At 40.3% G+C, this 20,162-nt stretch overlaps 1 protein-coding gene across 6 annotated transcripts in view; it reads right to left on the bottom strand.

The window, feature by feature from the left end:
- Positions 1 to 20,162, bottom strand: part of ARL15 (ARF like GTPase 15) — a 299,893-nt gene that overhangs the window by 161,072 nt on the left and 118,659 nt on the right. For 4 of the 6 annotated variants that reach the window (XR_012904918.2, XM_075932475.2, XM_075932471.2 and 1 more), the window contains 3 exons: positions 18,016 to 18,075; positions 15,874 to 15,957; positions 6,539 to 6,747 (listed from right to left, as the gene is read on the bottom strand). Coding sequence is in view for 5 of the 6 variants with exons in the window: in XM_075932475.2 (XP_075788590.1) it covers positions 6,539 to 6,747; positions 15,874 to 15,957; positions 18,016 to 18,075 (353 nt within the window). In the remaining variant the exon portion in view is untranslated. The remainder of the gene's footprint in view (positions 1 to 6,538; positions 6,748 to 15,873; positions 15,958 to 18,015; positions 18,076 to 20,162) is intronic. The other 2 variants (XM_006139539.5, XM_089779394.1) reach the window with 2 other exon arrangements.

Here is a 20,162-nt window from a genome sequence, read left to right as displayed (position 1 = left end):
AGAGCCCAAAAGGAGCTAAGAACTGTACTCAAAGGACTCTATCCTGGAGCCAAAGAAGACTTTCACAGTGAGCCCCTAAGAAAGGGGCTGGGAAACAGCACTCAGAAGGTAGGCTGAAGAGAAGGACATTTTTGTTGGTTGGGACTTTTTTGGTTCCACTTTTGCTACTCCAGAAAGAGTGATGTTCTGTTTGTCACTCGGCCAGAGGGCTGAGCCACATTTCCTGAACATAAAGGTGTGGGAAGGAGTTGGAGAGACCCTCCTTGAGGGAGGGGGGGGGAAGATAGGGTATTCCTGTAGAGCCACCCTCATCCCGTAGGTGGTGCAAAAGGGCACACATTTCCCATGACAGAAACGGCTTCTCCACAAAACTCTGGTGGGCAAAACTGAAGCAACAGCAACTACACAATTTCACCAACAACTTTGATGTCACAGAAGTTCAGAAAGAGGATAAGAGCATGACAAATACTAAACACAGCATCCTATTACTTCTGAGCTGAATTACAAAAATCTGAAAATCGAACAATCAAGAACATTTGTATATAATCAAAAATAATAAACACTATAAACATCTTCCCTCACCAATAAGGCTTATACGGGGGGAGGGGGAGAGTATGCTAACTAAGCAAACTGCTCTGGAAATATATAGGCTATTAATTTATTTAAATTAAATTTTAAATTTATTTAACAATATTTTTAATATCTATGTTACTGAACTACCCTTCCACTTACTGTGTTAGGTAAGTATCTTCCATTATTTTAAACCGTAAATGTTAACATTTCCTAATTAAGGCATATTCTCAATGCAGTTTGTTAAAAATTAGTAAAAGCTGATCCCTATGCAACTAATTATTTATAAAGTTAATGCTTGAGATCTTAATTTAAGAGATGGGTTATCCTGTGATGTGTACAATATAATCTTAATGAAACTTATTTGATGGTTCAGGAAGCACTATATACTCTGTCTTTATTCCCACATTGTTCAGTTTCAATTAATTTTTAAAACCAATCAGTAGCTATCTGAAAAACACTGAGATGTCTGTTCCTATCTTTGATATTGCAAAAGGGCATAAATAGCATATAAGCAGACAGCTGAAAATCCAAAAAGAGAGGAACTGTTTTTAAAATGTCAACTTAATTTATTGTTTATATGATGAAATGTCCAATTTTTCATGAAAATTTTGATTTGTACAAGCCAGAAAGTGAAACAGCTACAATTAGCAACTGAATAAGGGAAAAACAGGACTACTTTTATTGGCTACTATCTCATAAAATTTCCCCAGATCTCTTAGATAACTTCAGAACTTAAGTATGTTCTCCTGTGGGGGATGTAAGACAAATTAGGAACAATTACATTTCAATATAAGAGACCTACTGTACAAGTCTACAGATTCTCATAGCTTTGCTTTTTAACACTATGGACATTCACTTTGTGCAAGGTTGCTTTTGTCTGGAGTGTGTGGAGAAAAATGTTTAATAAAAGGAAACTTAACATGTTGGAAGTCTCTAGCAACTTCATCTCCCCAAAGTGAATAAAACAAACATCTGTTGCTGAAATTGCTTGGCTCTTGTACAGTTTTTTAAAGATTTTTTGCTGAAGATAAATATTTGTTCATAATTTCCACTGTACATCATTCAATTCTTAAACATTTTGTTTAATTACACTGCAAGTAGTACTTTTAGGTATATTACAGAAAGGGAAACTATGCAGTCTACAAGACTCCACTTGTCCTTAGAAACCTCAATTTACTGCCTTTGCTCCATGACTTATACTTAAGATTAGTGTATAACTGCATTAAGAGCAAGATAAGAGTTTAAATAAACATTCATATTATTGGATACTTACATTTCCTTTATTTTTAAATATGAATTTAAAATGTACTTTAAAATTACCCTTTTGAAATGATCTAATGATAATTCAGCATCCCATCTCCTTTAGTTTAGATTTTTCCAAAATCACTACTAAAAGTAACACAAATTTCATAAGGAAGGAGTAAATCCCTCTGTTTCAACAGCTACGTAATTCATTGTGTGATGTCTGCATTTTAGATTCACTAAGCAGATAAAGTGTCTCGGGAACAAGTGACTGATAAGCCTATAAGCCTTTATGTCTTATTGTCACCTTAAATTAACCAATATACTCATTCAATTAGTGTTCCATTATTCTTCTGTAAAGTCAACTATTCAGCAGAAAATTAATTGAAATTGCAGGCATGCCCACAAATATCCAACTGTAGGAGGGGATCTGCTTCTGAAACTCACTGTAAAGCTAAATAAGCTTTATTACAGAATACAGAAACAGCATAAAGACTCATTTTTTGCAAAAATGTCATCTATAAGCATTTTCAAGTAGCAGCATTTATTAAAAGCATCGATAGAAGGTGCAGTATGGATGTGTACCTAAGAAAAAGATGCACTCCACATTGTATTAAAATGATATATTTGAAGCATTAAAGTGATTATAAGAAAACGTGGGGGGGGACGGGGACTTTTAACAAAGTTAATTCAACTTCCTTCTTTATGTAAAAACTAAAGTATAGTATCTTAATATCTTGTTTAAATGACTGAACATATTTTACTACACTATTGAAACAATGTTGATAAAAAATCCTATACACAAAATCTGTATTATAAACTGTTAAAGATCAATACTTTTTCCTGGTTTTTCTTCCATTGTAGAAATATGAAAATCTTCCACATGAAACATGTGCAGTAACTGATGTCCTTCGAGATGGTTGTTCCTCTGGGTGCTCGACTGTAGGTGTTTCAGTGCCCTGCACATATAATCAGAAATTTACGGCAGCAGAACCCTGAGTGGTGGCACACACACGCAACACAGCGAGCACTGAACCTTTGTGCGCTGTCAACCGCCCCTCTGTTCCTTATCTACACAGAGTGCAACTCTGAAGCACCTTTAAGAAGACACATGGCTAGGCTGAAGGATAGTACACAGTACTGGTCATAGTGGCCATGGAGGATAAAGCATAGGAATCCCCTGTATGATGGATCGATTATAATATGAAAGTATGCATCCCATAGATTGAGGGACAACATCCAATCTCCTTTCTGTAGAGCTGGACTATGTCTACCAACACAGCCATTTTGAAGTGTTGTCGCTTTATGGATGTTTAATTGACATAGATCCAAAATGGGCCACCATCCATTGCTCTTTTTGGAGCAGGAATAAAATCCCATCTCTTTCTGCTGTGCTGAAACTTCTTCTATTGTTCCTAATACAAGAAGGTGCTCTCTCTCGATGTAAAAGAATCTCTTGGGAAGGGTCAATGAAAAGTGCTGGGGAAGGTTACTGGATAGATGGACTAGACAGAAAAGGGATAAAATAGCTTTGTAGAATTATTGCTAGCACCCACTTGTCTGTTGTGATGTGTCTCCAGACATGGTAATAGGGAAGGAGCCAATCCATAAAAGTGCTGTGGTATTGTTGGTTGTCCTGTTGGAAAAGTAGTATGGAATTCTTGAACAGTATTTCAAAAATGACTGGCAGGAAGTGAGGGTTGGAATAATGTTGACTGCTTGTGAGTTTGGTGTCTGCATGGCTACTTTTGTCTGCAGTGCAGGTTGCATTCCCATTGTTTCTGGGAACAGGCAGCTGGGCAGAAATGGTAGATGTAATATCAGCCTTGTTTCTCTCTTGCTTGGAGAACATACATGCCTAATGTTTTGAAGATTGCCAATGAGTCCTTACGGGTAAAGATTTGAGGCCTTTGTCCCTCAAATGGAAGATCAACTGTTTTTTGTATTTCCTTTGAGAAACTGGAGAGGTGAAGCCACAGTGTCCTGTGCATTGCTGTTCCAAGGATCTGGCTGCAGCGTCTGCAGAATCAAGTGATGTCTGTAAGGCTGTTTTTGCAATGAGGTATCCCTCTGTTATTCTGGCTTCATATTGTTCTTTTGTATCGTCTGGTAAATGATAAATTAAGTTTTCATCTTTTCAAAAGGTTATTGGTGTTTTTAGACAACAAACCTAAATATTTGGAGATACAGAATTGTAATGAGGCTGAGTGATTTTATACTGAATATATCAAGCCTCTTCCAATCTTTGTCATAAAGTGTTGTCTTATATTGTGTGTATCTGCCATGCTGATGTACAGCATCAACTACTATGGAGTTTGGGTCTGGATGAGAGAATTAGAAATCCACTCACTTTGCTGAGACTTATTTGCAATCCACCCTTCAAATGAGTGAAATAGTTGCTAGAGTTTGCCAAATTATCCTGGCAGGATCCATAATGCCTCATTGATAGGTGAAGCAACTTTGGCAGATGGAGATGCTTGGAGAACGTCTGTTAAATTTGTGCTGGGTTTCTGGCAAGTCAGCCAGTGAAATATCCAGAAAGCCTGCCACCCTCTTGAAGAGGTCTTGAAAAGATTTAAAAACATCCCAGGCAGCTGAGGGTGGGGCATGACTGTTTCATCTGCAGAGGATGATGACAAGTGTGTAGGGGGCATGGTATCTGACTCAGGGGCATCATCTATGTTATATCAGGGCACTTCACATGGAGGCTGGATGGCTGGTGAAGGTGGCTGAGAGTCTGTTGCTTAGGGCATGGAAGGAGCAGACTGTTGGGCTCTATACATGGACCATGGGTCCCATTCCAGCCAAGCAGACAGCAGAGGAATAGGTGGAAGCCATGGGAATGGCTGGCATACTTGTACTGGTAACTGCAGTGGTTGTGGTTCCTGCTTTGGAGAGTAGATGAAAAACTGATCACTACTTTGTCATCTTCAGCATCGCTGGAAAGGGAGGGAACAGAGCTGGACGAAGTCAATATTCTGCTGGGTCCCCAGTGGATAGGGGTACCATTGGTACTGAAGAGCAGAGTTCTCAGAACCAAGGTGATAGCTAAATCCGCATGGGAAGTAAATTGCTGGCACCAATCTTTATGGTGCTACAGCCTCAGTATGGAGGCAGTCACCAGCAGTGTTAAGAGTGCTGATGGCTGCTTCTATGACAGTGGTGGTAGCGCTGTTATAGTCTGTTGCATGGCAGTTGGTACCAGTGATGCCAAGGAGGGCAACTGGCCTGGGGATATGGTGCCATTTTAAAGATAACAGGGTTTAGGAAACAAACATTTTACTGTTGAATCCAGTGTTCTTGGCACTTCTGAATAATCAGGTACACCGAAATAAGTTGCTTAACATTAGGCAGTCATTAAAAATATTGCCCCACAATCATATAAACGCTCATTCAGTTGTCACCTAAATTCTATACCTGAATCAGCCATTATCTCACTACATCTTCCAGAGCTTGTAAGATTGTCTGGCTCGGTTTATCTTTCTATAGATATCCATTAATATATAAAATACTAATACCAATTTCAGAGAGTACCTTAAAGCTTGATTTTTGAATAAATTTCAAGTGTTTTTACAGTGCAGCTTCAATTACCTAAGGCTTATTTATTCTCAACACTTCATCTTAAAAGTGGCATTACATCCCCAGACATTGTTTACATTTAAAACTATACCATTTGCCTGACACTCACTCAAACAACATTCATATTCTCCATTCCACTTGGCTAACTGAGAAGACATGTTACATAAGTGTTGGAGTAGTACAGAATGAACATACATACTATGATGCACAAATAGTAGCTGGAGTGGTATGGATGAAGGGCTTTTGCATTCGCCTGCATCAATATTCTTGAAGCTTATATTATTTTTGAAAAAATAATATGTAAAAAGTAAGATTTTTTTTAATATGACAGCAAAATAACCCAAACATAATGCTAAAGCAGATTTGACTTCATTGTAATGAAAACCATCATTCATAAGACAAACAGTTCTTGTCACAAACCTTTTACCATGCAGAATGCCTTAACTCTCTCTTACACAAAGAAGATGATTGCACGGCTGGTTGCATTTCAGTATAACTATAAACTCACTCTTAAAAATTTAGTTTGGGAATAAAAACCATTACTCGACACTGTTGCTGTAAGACAGTACACAAGATAACTAAAATATAAACATTTTTTCAACAACTGCTAATATTACTGAGTGCTGAATTTGACTGGAACAATTATAGGATTTGCTGCGTGATCACTGCAAATTAGGCAAGGATATCACATCTTAGATTAGGCAATACAAAACAGATTTAATGAGTTCAGAATAAGAATTACAACTTTACTCCCATATCAGTGGGTAGCAGATAAAAAAAGCTTTTACATAAAAGCTACACATGGTTGCAAGCATTATATATTGCTTTAAGCAATGGCAAAGTCTAAGATAATGGGGATAGTGCTAAGGAGGTTAAAAACAAAAATCAAGAGAAAAATAATAGCTAACAAACAACAAGCAAAACAAAAAACACTCTCCCATAGCTTTTGGTAAAAGCAGTCTGAAACATCTTTTCTCCCTTAAGCAAAAGAAGGTGAAAGAAGGAGAATTCATATCCAGTTCTTACAGGTTCTGCTCTCCAAGAAGACTAAAAATATAGTGTGATCAGCATAAAATGCACTTGAATAATGATGTGTTTTCTATTGCAGTGTGCAGACCAACAAAATGCTGCCATATTAACATACCTCTTGTACTGAGCGAGCTGCTGGCTTGTCTTGATGATTGGCCAGTATTAGAAATGGCAGAATACATAACTGTGGGTGCTGAAGAGCAGAATGCAGTTCATTCCTCGCCGTTTCTAGATCATCTTCTGAGGAGGCACTGTCTAATACAAATATTACCCCTTGGGATCCTTGGTAGTAACGACTCCAGTACTTCCTAATAGTGTCAGCCCCTTTCAAAACAATAATGAAAACTAATTAATAAACAGGGAAAGTTAAATATATCAAATTTTCCGACCAGATAACACTATCATTTAGAATGGATTAAAGCAATAGGACAATTTTTGTGTCTACTATACATTCTGGGTAAACCTCTGAAATCAAGAATAGTATTTTTAAATCAGGGCAGAATTGGGTTGCCCTTTTGCTGTTTCCTCTTAATTAGCTAACCATCAATCTCTAAGCCTGTTTCAGTGCCACCGATTCCCACAGCTTTCCACTTACAAATAATGCTCCCTTTTCTTCTTTTTCCACTTGATCCTCTTACCGCAGCTCGAGAGTCTCATCCTGTGACTGTGTCTACTGATCCCTTTGAGTCCCCCTGCTGGAGGCCTTATGGGCCTACCACACCGTGACCCAGAAAAGGGGCAATGATGGTATGTCCTTCAGGACTGCCTAGAAAGGCTTCAGGGAAGCAGCCACAGTGCAGCAAGCTAAGTTAAAAGGAGTTTTAGGGCCTGAGTAGGTCAGATCCTGTCTGGGAACAGAAGGATGAGGAAGTCCTGGAAGGCGGACAAACTCTTCAGTCAAGGAGACGTGGGAAAGTTGATGCTTGATAGGACAGAACACTCCCAGCAAGGAGGGCTGGGAGAGTTCCTGCTCAAGCAGGGAACACAGAGAACCCAAGAAGGTGATGGCACTGAGTGACTAAACAGCCCAGGGAACAGCAGCAGCAACCAAGTAAAGGAACATTATGTGCCTGCTGTCTACAAGGTCCCTGGGTTGGGATCCTGAGTAGTGGGCAGGCATGGGTCCCCCGACCCTCCTCCCATCACAGGCAAAATCCTAAGCCCCAAGAAGGGAATAAGACACTTCATTAAAAGTTCAAGCTCTGGGAGGTTAAACAGGCCCAAGGCTGGGGTTGAAGACCCTGCAGAGGGCCAAGCCTTTGTTGAACTGTGTTACCTCAGAGAGGGACTGAACTTGGAGTGGCCTGGCCAGACAGATGCGGCAATAAGAACAATGAAGACAAAGTCTCCAAGGAGAAAGCAGAAGGAACATTGTTCTGTAATAGGTCAGGCATAGACTTACAGCTTTCGCAGAAGTAACTGAGAGCTAGCCCAGAGATAGGGCTATAGACATTATCAAGGGAACGGGGGGGGGGGGGGGGAGGGGAGCCCTGCTGGACCTTTTTCCCCAAAAAGCATCCATCCATTAAATGAGTGACATAGCTGGAGGGCTAAGCCACTGAAGACCCATCTAACAAGGGCAACAGCCAACAAGAGGCATCATGAGCAACGTGTGTGCTATGCAGTTTCGCACCTAGCCGACAGAAAGCACTCACAAGAGGTGAGTGCACCCATCATTCCAGGATAATTCTGATGTTATGAGCACCAATCTATAAATGACCAGGTTTAAGAACAATTCTTCCCAAGGGAGAAGAAAATACACACATGAGAGTGATGTTGATGAAGAACAAATCAATCTCTTTTCATTCCAATGCACTGGAAGTCACTTTTCAGTGGGTAGTTTAAAGAACAAGAATAAAGTGATGCAGTGTACCATACTGTAACTTAGGCACCATATATACTGTCAATTGTATGAACTTTTCAACAGCAATTAGTTTGTAAACAGTAATAGAGATGTAGCCGTGTTAGTCTAGTCCTGTTTTTTGTTTCAGTTTGTAAACAGGCATTCTGTTGTACTAACGTGTTCTGTTTCATTCATTTGTACACTTTCTGTGGAAGGGATCTGATTTTCTAATATAAGTGAAGTGCCATGCAACTGTCCGATGCTACCCTGAAAAAAATTGATTATTTAAAAATAAAAAACAAAGACTAGGATTTATTTTGTAATTGTATATTTAATTAGTGGAATGGTTCCATGAAAACAATTGACACAGAAATGTCTGACACAGTCTGCGCTGTCAACATGTAATGCCCCCCAAGAGCTCCACCCCCTTCAGCAGAACACTATATGATTGGACCTCCAGCAACAAAATCTCAGTCCTGTTACCAGTCTGAGTACAAGTTCTTAGAGGCATGTACTAATCCTTCTCATCAGTCTGGGACAATCATTAAAAGAGAACAACAGTACGAGTACAAGATGCTCTACAGGCCTCAGGGGGAGGGGGAAGTAGCTCGGGGTAGGGATGTTAGTGGCTAGTTGGATAAGCAATTTGTTTATCAGTTAAACCATTATTGGTTAATGATCCTAGTTAACCATGACACCTTCCTCCACGTACTCTGCATTTAAAACTCATACTAGCAGCCTGGCTCAGTTCCAGCTTGCTGATACAATTTTAAATCAAAAGCACGCAGGGGAGCCACCTGCCACCCAGCACTGCTGCCTCTGATAAAAGAAGCAGAATCAATACACTGGATACCGATACAGAGGCAGCAACACAGGATGGTAGGTGGGTGCCAGTCTATGCGGCGAGCCAGTTTAAAAATCTCTCACCTGCCACTCTGCACTGTTGCCTCTATGATTTTCCCATATTTTAGGAAGAATATAGGTTGCACAGCATGTTGATGGAAAGTGTGGTTATACTGAAACACTATTACTGTTCCATATCAACATCTCATAAATCATTTTGCTCTGCTTGCAAAGGGATTCAGTGTTGCAAAGCACTGCAACTTTTCCACATGCCCTTCAGTGTCATTTCCAGGTATACTGAGTTGCCACAAAAAAATCAGTGCAATCTTTCTGAGCTAATATTTGTGTGACCAGGAGCAGAGAGGACACAGAACGGGAACCTGAGACATGAGTTTTACATTACATGCTGGCCTATACTATGCACTTGCCTACCTCCACCACTCTTCAGCCTTTCCTTTCTTGAGTTTATTTCTGGATAAAGATTCCCAAGACTTCTGCTTCCTGGCTTCTTCATACTAACAGATTGATGTTGCCTTCTCCTAGCATTGCAATTTAGGTGGCACCACCGCAGCTGTGTACTAGATGTCACGGGGATAAATCAGACTTTTCCCCAGAAGGAAACATTCAGAAGGCATATCTACAGGTATATTTACACTTACACCCTTTTTTGAGAGAAGGATGCAAATGAAGACATTTGAAATTGCAAATGAAGCCGGGATTTAAATATCTCACGCTTTATTTGCATATTCGCTTTATGGCGCTATTTCAAAATAACAGACGCTGTTAAGATGCGGTTATTTTGATAGAAAACCCTTCTCTCGAAATAACTGGTAAACCTCATTATGAGAGGAATAAGGGTTATTTCAAGAGAAGGGTTTTCTCTCAAAATAACCCTGTCTTAACAGCGTCTGTTATTTCGAAATAGCGCTATTTCGAAATAGTGCCATAATGCGAATATGCAAATGAAGCATGGGATATTTAAATCCCAGCTTCCTTTGCAATTTCGAATGTCTTCATTTGCATGTCTCTCTCGAAAGAGTGTGCAAGTGTAGACATACCCTACAATAAAGACAGTTAAGTCAACATCTAGCTGCTGCAGTAGTAAGCTGTTGCCACATAGCCATATCACATTCCTTGTGTCAGTGGAGAACTTCCTCACTGGCAGCACTTGCATCAATGCCTCATGAGACCAAAATGTTCTCACAGAGGGGACTGGGACTATGGCTTCAATGTCCCATGATGAAATGTTTTCCCTCTCTCCCCCGATTTCAAATGGAACCCATAACATTTTCTACCTTTTTTTTTCCAAAAGAGTGGTACAGCCACACGTCAAATCCCAGTAAGCATAGACTCCACTCAGCTGTTCACTACTGTTGTGAACATTACAAAACACTGCTTCTGCCTCACCTTGCAGCACAGGTTGAACCTCTCTAGTCCGGCACATGCACGTCTGGCAACATCCAGGGTCTAGCCTGATTTTAGTACCAAGACATTTCCTATGGTCCAATAAAGTTTGTTTACAGCATGTCCTGGCTCTCAGTGTTCTGTGCTTAAAGGTCTCAGAGGGGTAGCCATGTTAGTCTATAACTTTAAAAACAATGAGTAGTCCTGTGGCAACTTAGAGACTAACAAAAATATATACAGTTTGAGCTTTCATGGGCAAAACCTACTTCTTCAGATGAGCTTAAGTAGTGGGTTATACCCATGAAAGCTCTGTTCACCCTCCACCCTCCTTGAACAAAACATAGATATTTCTCATTCTGATCTATAGTGGACAGACCCATAGTTGGTTATTTCCACTTATGGAAGAGGGCAGAGCCCTTAACAACCTATTTGTGGTTGTCTAAGAATTTCCTATCTATGTTCTGCAAGCCAGGTAGATGTAGAACCACTGATGAGATTTGGTGACAGACACCACCTCCCATGATGAGCAGCTAGTTTGCAGAGGTCGGAATGTTGTGAAAACTAGGCAAATTGCTAAGTTCTAGGACATTTATGTGGAAGCAAGTCTCTTTGAGAGTCCATAAACCTTGAGTCTCTTTTCCCAAAGTAAGCGCACGCACGCACATGCACATGCACACGCACGCATACTTCCTTCATCCTTCCTTGCCTTTGATTATCTCTCTCACTTGCCTTTGGATCCTTTCCCATGTCTCTACACACTCTCTATACATTGGTAACCAAAGATTGGACACAGTACTCCAGCTGAAGCCTAACCAGTACTTAGTAGAGTTATACTATCACTTTTCCTGGCTTGCATACTATACCTTTGTTAATGCAACCAAAAATTACATTTGCCTTTTTTCCCCACAAGAGCATTGCTTTGCGGACTTATGTTAGGTTGTGATTCATCACAACTCCCATATCCTTGTCCACAGTGTTGCTACCACCAACCAGTTATCCCCCATTCTGTATTTGTTTTTTCCCCTCCCTAAGCATAGCACCTCGTTTTTGTCTTTGTGGAATTACATTTAGTTGATGTTTCCTGTATAAATACAAAGATTTGCATGGCGTGCAGGTGAAATCTGGCACACTGAGGGAATATTTAGTCTTGGGAGAAAAAGACTAGAAGACATCAAATTTGGTAAGGGCTATTATAAATAGGACAGTGATCAAGTGTTCCACTAAAGGTAGTACATAAAATAATCAGCTTAAGCTGCAGCAAGGGAGATTTAGGTTCGGTATTAGAAAAAACTTTCCAACTATAAGGATATGTAATATGCTATCACTGGAGGTTGTGGAGTCCTGTCAGAGGTTTTTAAGAACAAGGCACTCTGAGTCCAGAAGATGGGGCCCACCAGAGACCTTAAATACCTTGCCTCTATAGAGTCTGCTTACAAAAACTCCCCCAGAGTCAGATTCACTGACTTTTTTGGGGGTAGCTGCCACCACCAAGTGAAATAAAAGAAAAACCCCTTTCTTCTTGAGCCCAGGAAGAAAGCACTTAGACTTCCTCTAGAGGGAGAAGCTCCTTTACCACAAGAGCACTTGAAAACAAAGAGAAAACAACTGCAGTCTCTGATAGCTGACCTCTTAGAAGCATGCATACACACACACAGACCTCATGATTCTTTCCAGGACACAAGACTCAAATCAACATCTTAAAAAGGGTGATTTTATTAGCAAAATAAAAAGATATACTTGATAAAGCATACGTAGTTGCTCTGTAACACTTAGCAAGTAAGTGAAACAAATTAAAACACCGAGATAATGCTAGATAGTGAATAGCGGAGAGAAGTCATAGGTTCACACAAAGAAGTTTAACCAAATAACCAAAAAGAAAAATACCCTGATCATGACTAAATATACTTGTTCCCCTCTCCTCATGATCCATGCTGATCCATACTTCAAGACCCAGTTCACTCCCATGTCCAATGTTTCTTATAGGCATGGTAATTCTGATTACTGAATCTCTCCCTCCAGCCCTTAACTTAGAATCCAACAAAGGAAGAGCAGACCAGATATCTGTATCCAATTCAAATTTCAGCGCTGTATCCCATTGGCTCGTCTGGCCCCCTGCCAACACTCTTGCTAGCTACCGGAGTTTAACCCTTTAGTCACCGAGTGTCGGCCAGCACTCCTCTTATCCGTCATATATGTTAAGGATGATCTCGATATACTTTGTCCTGCCTCTGCACAGGGAGATGCACTGCGTGATCTATCAAGGTCTCCTCCAGCCTTGCACATGCAGGAAGTCATATGATTAGATCTCAGTTGGAGTACTATGTCCAGTTCTGGGAACCACATTTCAAGAAAGATGTGGAGAAATTGGAGAAAGTCCAGAGAAAAGCAACAGGAATGCTTAAAGGTCTAGACAACATGAGCTATGAGGGAAGACTAAAAGAACTGGGCTTTAGTTTGGAAAGGAGAAGACTGAGAGGGGACATGATACCAGTTTTTAAGTATCTAAAAGAGTGTCACAAATAGGGGGGAGAAACATTGTTTTCCTTGGCCTCTGAGAATAGGACAAAAAGCAATGAGCTTAAACTTCAGCAAGTGAAATTTAGGTTGGACATTAGGAAAAACTTTCTAACTGTCAGGGTGTTTAAACGCTGGAATAAATTGCCTAGGAAGGTTGTGGAATCTCCATCTCTGGAGATATTCAAGAGCAGGGATGGTTTAGATGATTCTGGGACCTGCCATGAGGGCAGGGACTTGACTCGATGAACTCTCGAGGTCCCTTCCAGTTCTATGAGCCTATGACACAAAAGCAAGACACATACTGTTTCAGATGTTTTTAGTTGAGCTTGCAGCTGCTTGATATGGTCTAACATGGTCTTAAATCTCCCCTATGTTAAGCAAGCTCTTGATGGTGAAGAAACTTACATAGCTCCTATAAAATCCATTCTTATGGTTGCCAACAGTATCATTTCCCTTGCCCCTCATCTTTGAGTTCCAAGACTAGCAAAGTTTCACAGTTTTCAGAGAAGTGGACAGTTGCAAGGATTCTGTCTCACTGCTGCAGGAAGTCAGAAGAAACAGAGATTATTAGGTTAGGCCTGCTCTGGCCATTATAGCCAAGATGAAGAGGATGTAAGAACATCCCGGGCATAGAAAAAGCTCCACAATATGTTGTAGGACAAAATACCATGAGAAGTGGAAGCCTTTCAAAGAAGGATCAGGGTTTGCCAAACAACAGTAAATAGTCTTTAACACTTAACCTTCAATGCTGCCAAACACCACTTGTGATACAGGACCACCCAGCCTGGTAATGTAATGGGTGGCTTGAGTACTTTTTAGGAAATTTAAGTACATGTATTTTGTGATTTAGGAACAAGTTCCTAGAAATTGACCAGGAAACCATTATAGACCATTAAAGTTGATATAATCTCCTCCTAGTGTACACCGATAAGGATGCAATGTTAAAGAATTTGGGATTTTCAAGCAATGAGCATCCTAGCAGACTTGATCATTCAACAGTTAAGAAATTCTTGTACTTTCTTAAAAAAGCATAACTCCATCCTCAATGTTTCAATCTATTCTTGTAGTAGTACTCATCTCCTATATCCTCTGATGATGTTCGCCTTGATTGATCCACATCTTCTATAGCAATTACTTTTTCTAAACTGCTTCCTACACATGGAATAGCCTCTTAATTATAATTCAACAAGCTACTCATTCTTTACTGTTCCTCAAACCTCTCCTTCATACTCCTTCATTGTCAATAAGGAGTAAACAACAAATGAACTTCCAAAATTAAATCAGCCATGTAATCTTATTGTAAAAACTCTTGCCGGTCCTCTATCTAAAATTTGTTACTACATCTCAACTTCATTTCTTGAATGGCCACAATATTTCAAAGCTCTATGATTTCACTGAGATATTTCCTGAAAAACACACAGATGAAGCAAGGAGCAGAACTCCAGAAATGTGGTGCAAGACTTGCGTTGAACCATTGCTGGAAGAGGTTTAGAATTTGCCAATAGTGAAAACCGTCTTCAGCCACAATTTGACAATCAAGAGGAATTGAAAAAGGCCTAGAACTTTCCACCTCTAATTAATCCTTCAAATCCATCCCAGTCCAGAAATTATAAATATTTGACCACAGTTTTCAACCCTCACTTTACAGTATGGTGAATTAAAAGAGGATATTTGCTTCTTCTGGTCTCCAAACTTACATGACTACATGATATAAACCTTAATTAGATGTGATTATTCTGAAATGGGTTTATAATCCTGATTTAATTCCCTGTAAGTATTGATGTCTCAGAGGCCAGCAATAACTAGCACTAATTTTGGTAATATCATGAAGCCAATAACCAAAGGATCACACTGACTAAATTACTATCACTCTAAACATGGTGTCTTCAAATTCTGAATAAAGCTTCTTGGTCAGACAATAAAAAGGAGCTTGGCATTGGTGTTCCCCTGTAGTAACTGTACTTCGGATAAACCCAGGAACTCAGTTTAATCCATCACCAAATTCATTTTTTAAAAATTTTAAGCAGCCAAACTCAGCTTCTGCCTTGACATTTTTCCAGTCTCTTCACACATCTTCATTCTCCCATCTCCCACATTTCAAATTCAATCAGGTGCAGTTCCTGCTTATAATACCATGCTAGGGGTATGTTGGACCTCCAACTCCTCTACTTCATGGTGTGCCTAAGTTAAGTGAGAAAAGACTATTTATATTTGCACAGTAAAAATACCTTAACCCAGAGACTCAAGAAGGGTATGTAAAAATTTATTGAGTAGATAGAATCTGTTTCTTTGATTAGATATTTACTCAAATTCAAAACTTATTACCTTGAAATTTAACTAAAAGAATTACACATTTGCCATGTCAAAAGGGAAACTTAACTCTGGACACTGAACTTGGCAGGCAAACGAAGGAAGAATGGCTTTTCAAGTATTTGTGATTTTATAGTCTCCACTGATTTTCTTACTGATTCAGAATCTTATTTTTAAAACAAAAAACTGAGAAATTAGATTTTAAAAAAAATCAGATTCAATGCAAAAATACAAAACTATTCTGTTCATTTACATGATGCAAGAAGTCAGGATACACCAGGAGTCAAATAATCAGAAAATTTAACATGTTAATTCACTTTTTTATTGTTTTTAAGAATCTAAAAAGGAGTGTTTGATAAATGGAAAATGTCTGCAACAGAGTACTGCAAGCTTTGCGCAATCCCAAGTAAATACTAGAGAATGATGAAGAATTAACGAGACCAAGAACCGACAATATGCAAGTGGCTGTGTTTTCTATATGATGTAAATAACATTTTATTTGTATAATTCTACAGAAACAGAGAAACACAAACCTGGCTGTATAAGCAGCTCCAGGAGGTAACTAGCATAGTACAAACATGCCCCACCTTCCACTACAAGGAGGAGTATTCCTTCAGCTAAACAAAAGGAATAGTACACAATCAGCATCTGTTTCACATAACTGCTTGGCTGCTGAAAGAAGAAACCTAAAAAGAGTATGAGTTTTAACAGTCAGTCCTTAAAGTATTTAAAAAAAACTCCACTATGCTCAGGCAAGTGGACAAGGTTTTCAATGTTCTAAAGGCTAAATTTGCAAAGCTATTTTTAAATTAATTGAGTACATCACAAATTAAAATCTAAACGGAACTTTTCCCTTTTGATTGACATGCAGCAATGAATAATGAACCTTTGAAGACAGATTCCTTTCAGCCTCTCCAGATTCTCAACATCAGCTGCCCAGACAAGACTGCTATAGTACAGAAAACAAAACTCAGCCACAACATATTAATGCTGGAGGGGGGGGGGGGGGGGGGGGGGAGGAAACGGATATAACAAAACTAACCTAATACAGGCCCCTCTCCCTCAACACCAACAGCAGAAATTCCAGAACAAAGTTTAGCAGAGAAAAAGAAGTTACAAAAACTAAACTGATAAGATTTATTTCTGTACATTGTTTATACCAATACAGAAACGGTGTAGTCTACTGCATATAGCAATTCTCCTCCTATACACAAACATAGGAAAGAGAAAAATATCAGCGGCCAACATTGCCTGACAGGATCAACACACTGACGCACTACAATGAAGTCAAAGGTGTTCCAGTCTTCATGTTACTTCTTCAGAAAATATAAACATATTTAACAGCTGCCATACATCTCTTTCCAAGTGAGGCCTTAACTTGTAGCTCTCCAAAAACCCCTCCTTCCCCTTAGAAGAATCTTAACCACAGTCCAACAGAGAACATCCCTCCCACTTTGAAAAGTATTAAAAATACTTAAATTAAAAATCAGGCTGGGTACTGGAGGCCTCTAGTTTTAATCAGTAATTAGTTACCTGACATCTAGCTTTAACAGACTACATTTAGACTCTAAAATTTGGCCCCAAGTGATTTTTCACAACATCACAAAGTAAAGAATTGCTCAGCCGAATAGTCGCTGGCACCCCCAAACGAGGGGATATGCCAAACTGGGGAGGTCCCTCTTCTCCTTACCCAGGCTGCCACCGGGTTAGGGCACCAACTTAACCCCACTGCTGCCTCAGTCCCCCAGGGCTCTCTCAATGCCACCAGTCCTGCTGCTGCCAAGACTGGAGTGCCACAGCTGGAGCTCCACAGCCAGAGCAGAGCTCCATAGCCGTCTTGCTCTGCGGCTAGGGCCAGAGCTCTGTAGCCGGTGCAGAACTCTGCAGCCACCTGGCTCTGGGGCTGGGGCTCCAGAGCTGTCTGGCTCCGTGGCTGAGGCTGGAGCTCTGCAGCTGGGGCCAGAACTCCCCGGCCACAGCTAGGGCTGGGGCTCCACGGCTGCTGCTGAGGCCAGAGCTCCACGCTGTGCTGCCCATTCCTCCCTACCACCCACCCACACACACACGCTTCCGGCTGAGTCGTTGGTGCCCCCTATAGCACTTGTGACCCAGTGCCAGACCTCCCTGTTTCTGGACTCTGTAGTCCAGGAGAGGACTATTTCTAGAGTGAAGACTCAAATGTAGATTCTGCTGTGAATGCTTCCTCTTATACATTATCATCTGTGATGCAAGTAGCAAGTAAGGAGGATAAGAAAATACCTTCCTGTGTTGCTATTCTAGCAAGGCTACAAGTTGGCCCAAAATGTATTACATTTATACAATGTGCACTCATTTTTAGGGTTCAAGAGATTAAACGACATAACATGCAGTATAATCCAATTTATTTTATGAAAATCTGTTGCATATTCTTCAAGTTACGATGCTTTGACATTAATTTATAAATTAACATCAGTCACACTTTCCCATTATTCTGACATTTAAAATAATTATGACAAAACAAGCAGAAATCTTAAATATTCCAGGGCTCCTATCTTTTACCAACTCCCTATTTAAGGTGCCCATAGTGAAGTTATCAAGTAGAGGTGTTCTAATCTGAGACTACGATACTGTACCTTTACACACTGAAATGCAAGTAAAATACCTATCAGATATGCAAGTGATTAAAATTGTTATACCTCCAAGTTCTTTTACATTCAAGATGGCATTCTGGAATGGCACTGCTTTTATGCTAAAACCTAAAATTAGAAACAGAGTGTTAGTAACTTATTTGAAAGGACATTTTGAAATAGATTGTATCCATTAAAATGATTATGTTCAGTGATTTTAGATAGGCTACTCAATCACATTAAATATAGATTGGACAGAAGACTATGAATACAAGTAGGCCTATATATAGGACCCTACCAAATTCACGGTACATTTTGGCTAATTTCACAGTCATATGAAATTTAATGATTTCAGATATTTAAATGTGAAATTTCAGTGTTATAACCATAGAGACCCAAAACCAAAAAGGTAGGGGTGTGTGTGTGTGTGTTTTAGAATTCCCACTCTTACTTCTGCACTGCTGCCTTCACAGCGCAACAGCCAAAGTGCAGCTATTGCCTGAGTCCCCATCTCTGAAGGCAGTGCCACCAACAGCAGCAGCACAAAAGTAAGATGGCAATGCCACCCTCACTTCTGTTAGCACCCAGTACTACCTTCAGAGCGGAGCTTCCAGGTAGCAGATGCAAAGCTTTCTGCAGCTAGGGAGGTTCCCAGCGGTGGATCTAATCAGGCCCTTCCCACCATTCACATCCCTACCCCATACCATGCTATCTGCACTTCTTTGCTACTGCTGGTGATGCTACCCTCAAAGCTGGGTTCCTAGTCAGCAGATGCCTCTCTCGAGCTGCTCAGCTTTATGAAATCTGGTTTCCCCTACAACAGCCAGATTTCACTGGGGAGATCAGATTTCATAGTCTGACACATTTTTCACAGCCGTGAATTTGGTAAGGCTCTACCTATAAGGTTGTCAGCATAAATTTCCTTTAATTAGAGATTTATTAACAGCCACAGAAATTCCTTTCTGCTAATAATTTGTGTGATGAAGCATTACCCCATCTTCCACATTCTTCCTTAACCATGGTTTGTGGATGCAAATCGAAAAAACAGAAATTGATAGAATTTGCATATTTTTGGCAACCCCTGTAAAATTTTTCACTGACAGTGAAGCTTTGCATCATCATCAATAATATGAGGTAAGCATCCTAAGATTTTTAACATACATGTAGACTCAAGGAAAATAAGTTAAACTGCATACCTTGTTTTACTTAAAGCAAGATTTTCTTGTTCACTATTAATATTAAGGTTAATAAATGATGTAGCATAAATTATAACCCTGTCAGAGACATGAGCAGTATGTATTCTAGATGGCTGCAATATGGACGTAAGCGACTAGTTGACAATCCAACTAACCAGGCATCAGGATCATCATCACTGACTCAGGTTTGGCCTGGCCAAGTATAAATGAGTAGCACTGCAACCCATCACAATGGGCCCCAATGCTTGCCCTATTAGGCCCAGTTGCCTCCTACCATCTAGGGAGAATCTGCCACCATAGGCAGCTGCCCATGAAAAAGCAGAAGCATAGCATCTGGGACCAGGTGCAAGCCGGAAATCAGCTTATTCCTGGCTCATGCCTGGTCCCCCACTACGCCTCTGCCTCTCCTGCCCCCCTTGGAGAAAATGATAGGAGGAACCAGTTTTAAGCTGGCTTCTCCCAGCACTAGCTCCTGCTCCCCCACCTTTCTGCCTCTGATAGGTAGAGGCAGCAGGAGGGGGGGGGGGCGAAGGGGGAGAAGCAACTAGTTGAGTCACTACTCGGCTATCCGATAAGCTTATGCTTATCAAGTAGTTGACTAGTTGCTTACATACTGCCCCATACCACAACAAAATGTGAATAGTCCAGTTGAAACTGGGAACAACATTTGGAAAAAATGAGGCACAATTCAGAGCATGTCTGCAGCCAAGATTCCAGCATAAACTGGGGACCAACACTAGGAAAAAAGACAGGGTTGCTATGACCAAGCTCCCAGCAGATATTGAGAACCAAATCTGGGGAACTGAGGCATGGCCCAGGGTGGCCAATATTCCAATGGAAATTGGGTCACAACCCAATGTTGCTGCAGCTAAATCCCTGCAAAAATTGAAGAAATTGGGGCAAAGTATCCAAGATACATATACACAGCATCTGGGCAGCGGTGAGATAAAACAGGACTCTTACAGAGGGTGGCCCTGGATATTGGGAGACACCTCAGTTGTTGACATGCAACACACACTG

This window comes from Pelodiscus sinensis, chromosome 6 (genome assembly GCF_052426305.1).
Source record: "Pelodiscus sinensis isolate ZL-2025 chromosome 6, ASM5242630v1, whole genome shotgun sequence".
NCBI lineage: Eukaryota > Metazoa > Chordata > Testudines > Trionychidae > Pelodiscus > Pelodiscus sinensis.
The sequence above is the reverse complement of the archived record's forward strand: the minus strand, read 5'-3'. Positions and strand labels throughout refer to the sequence as shown.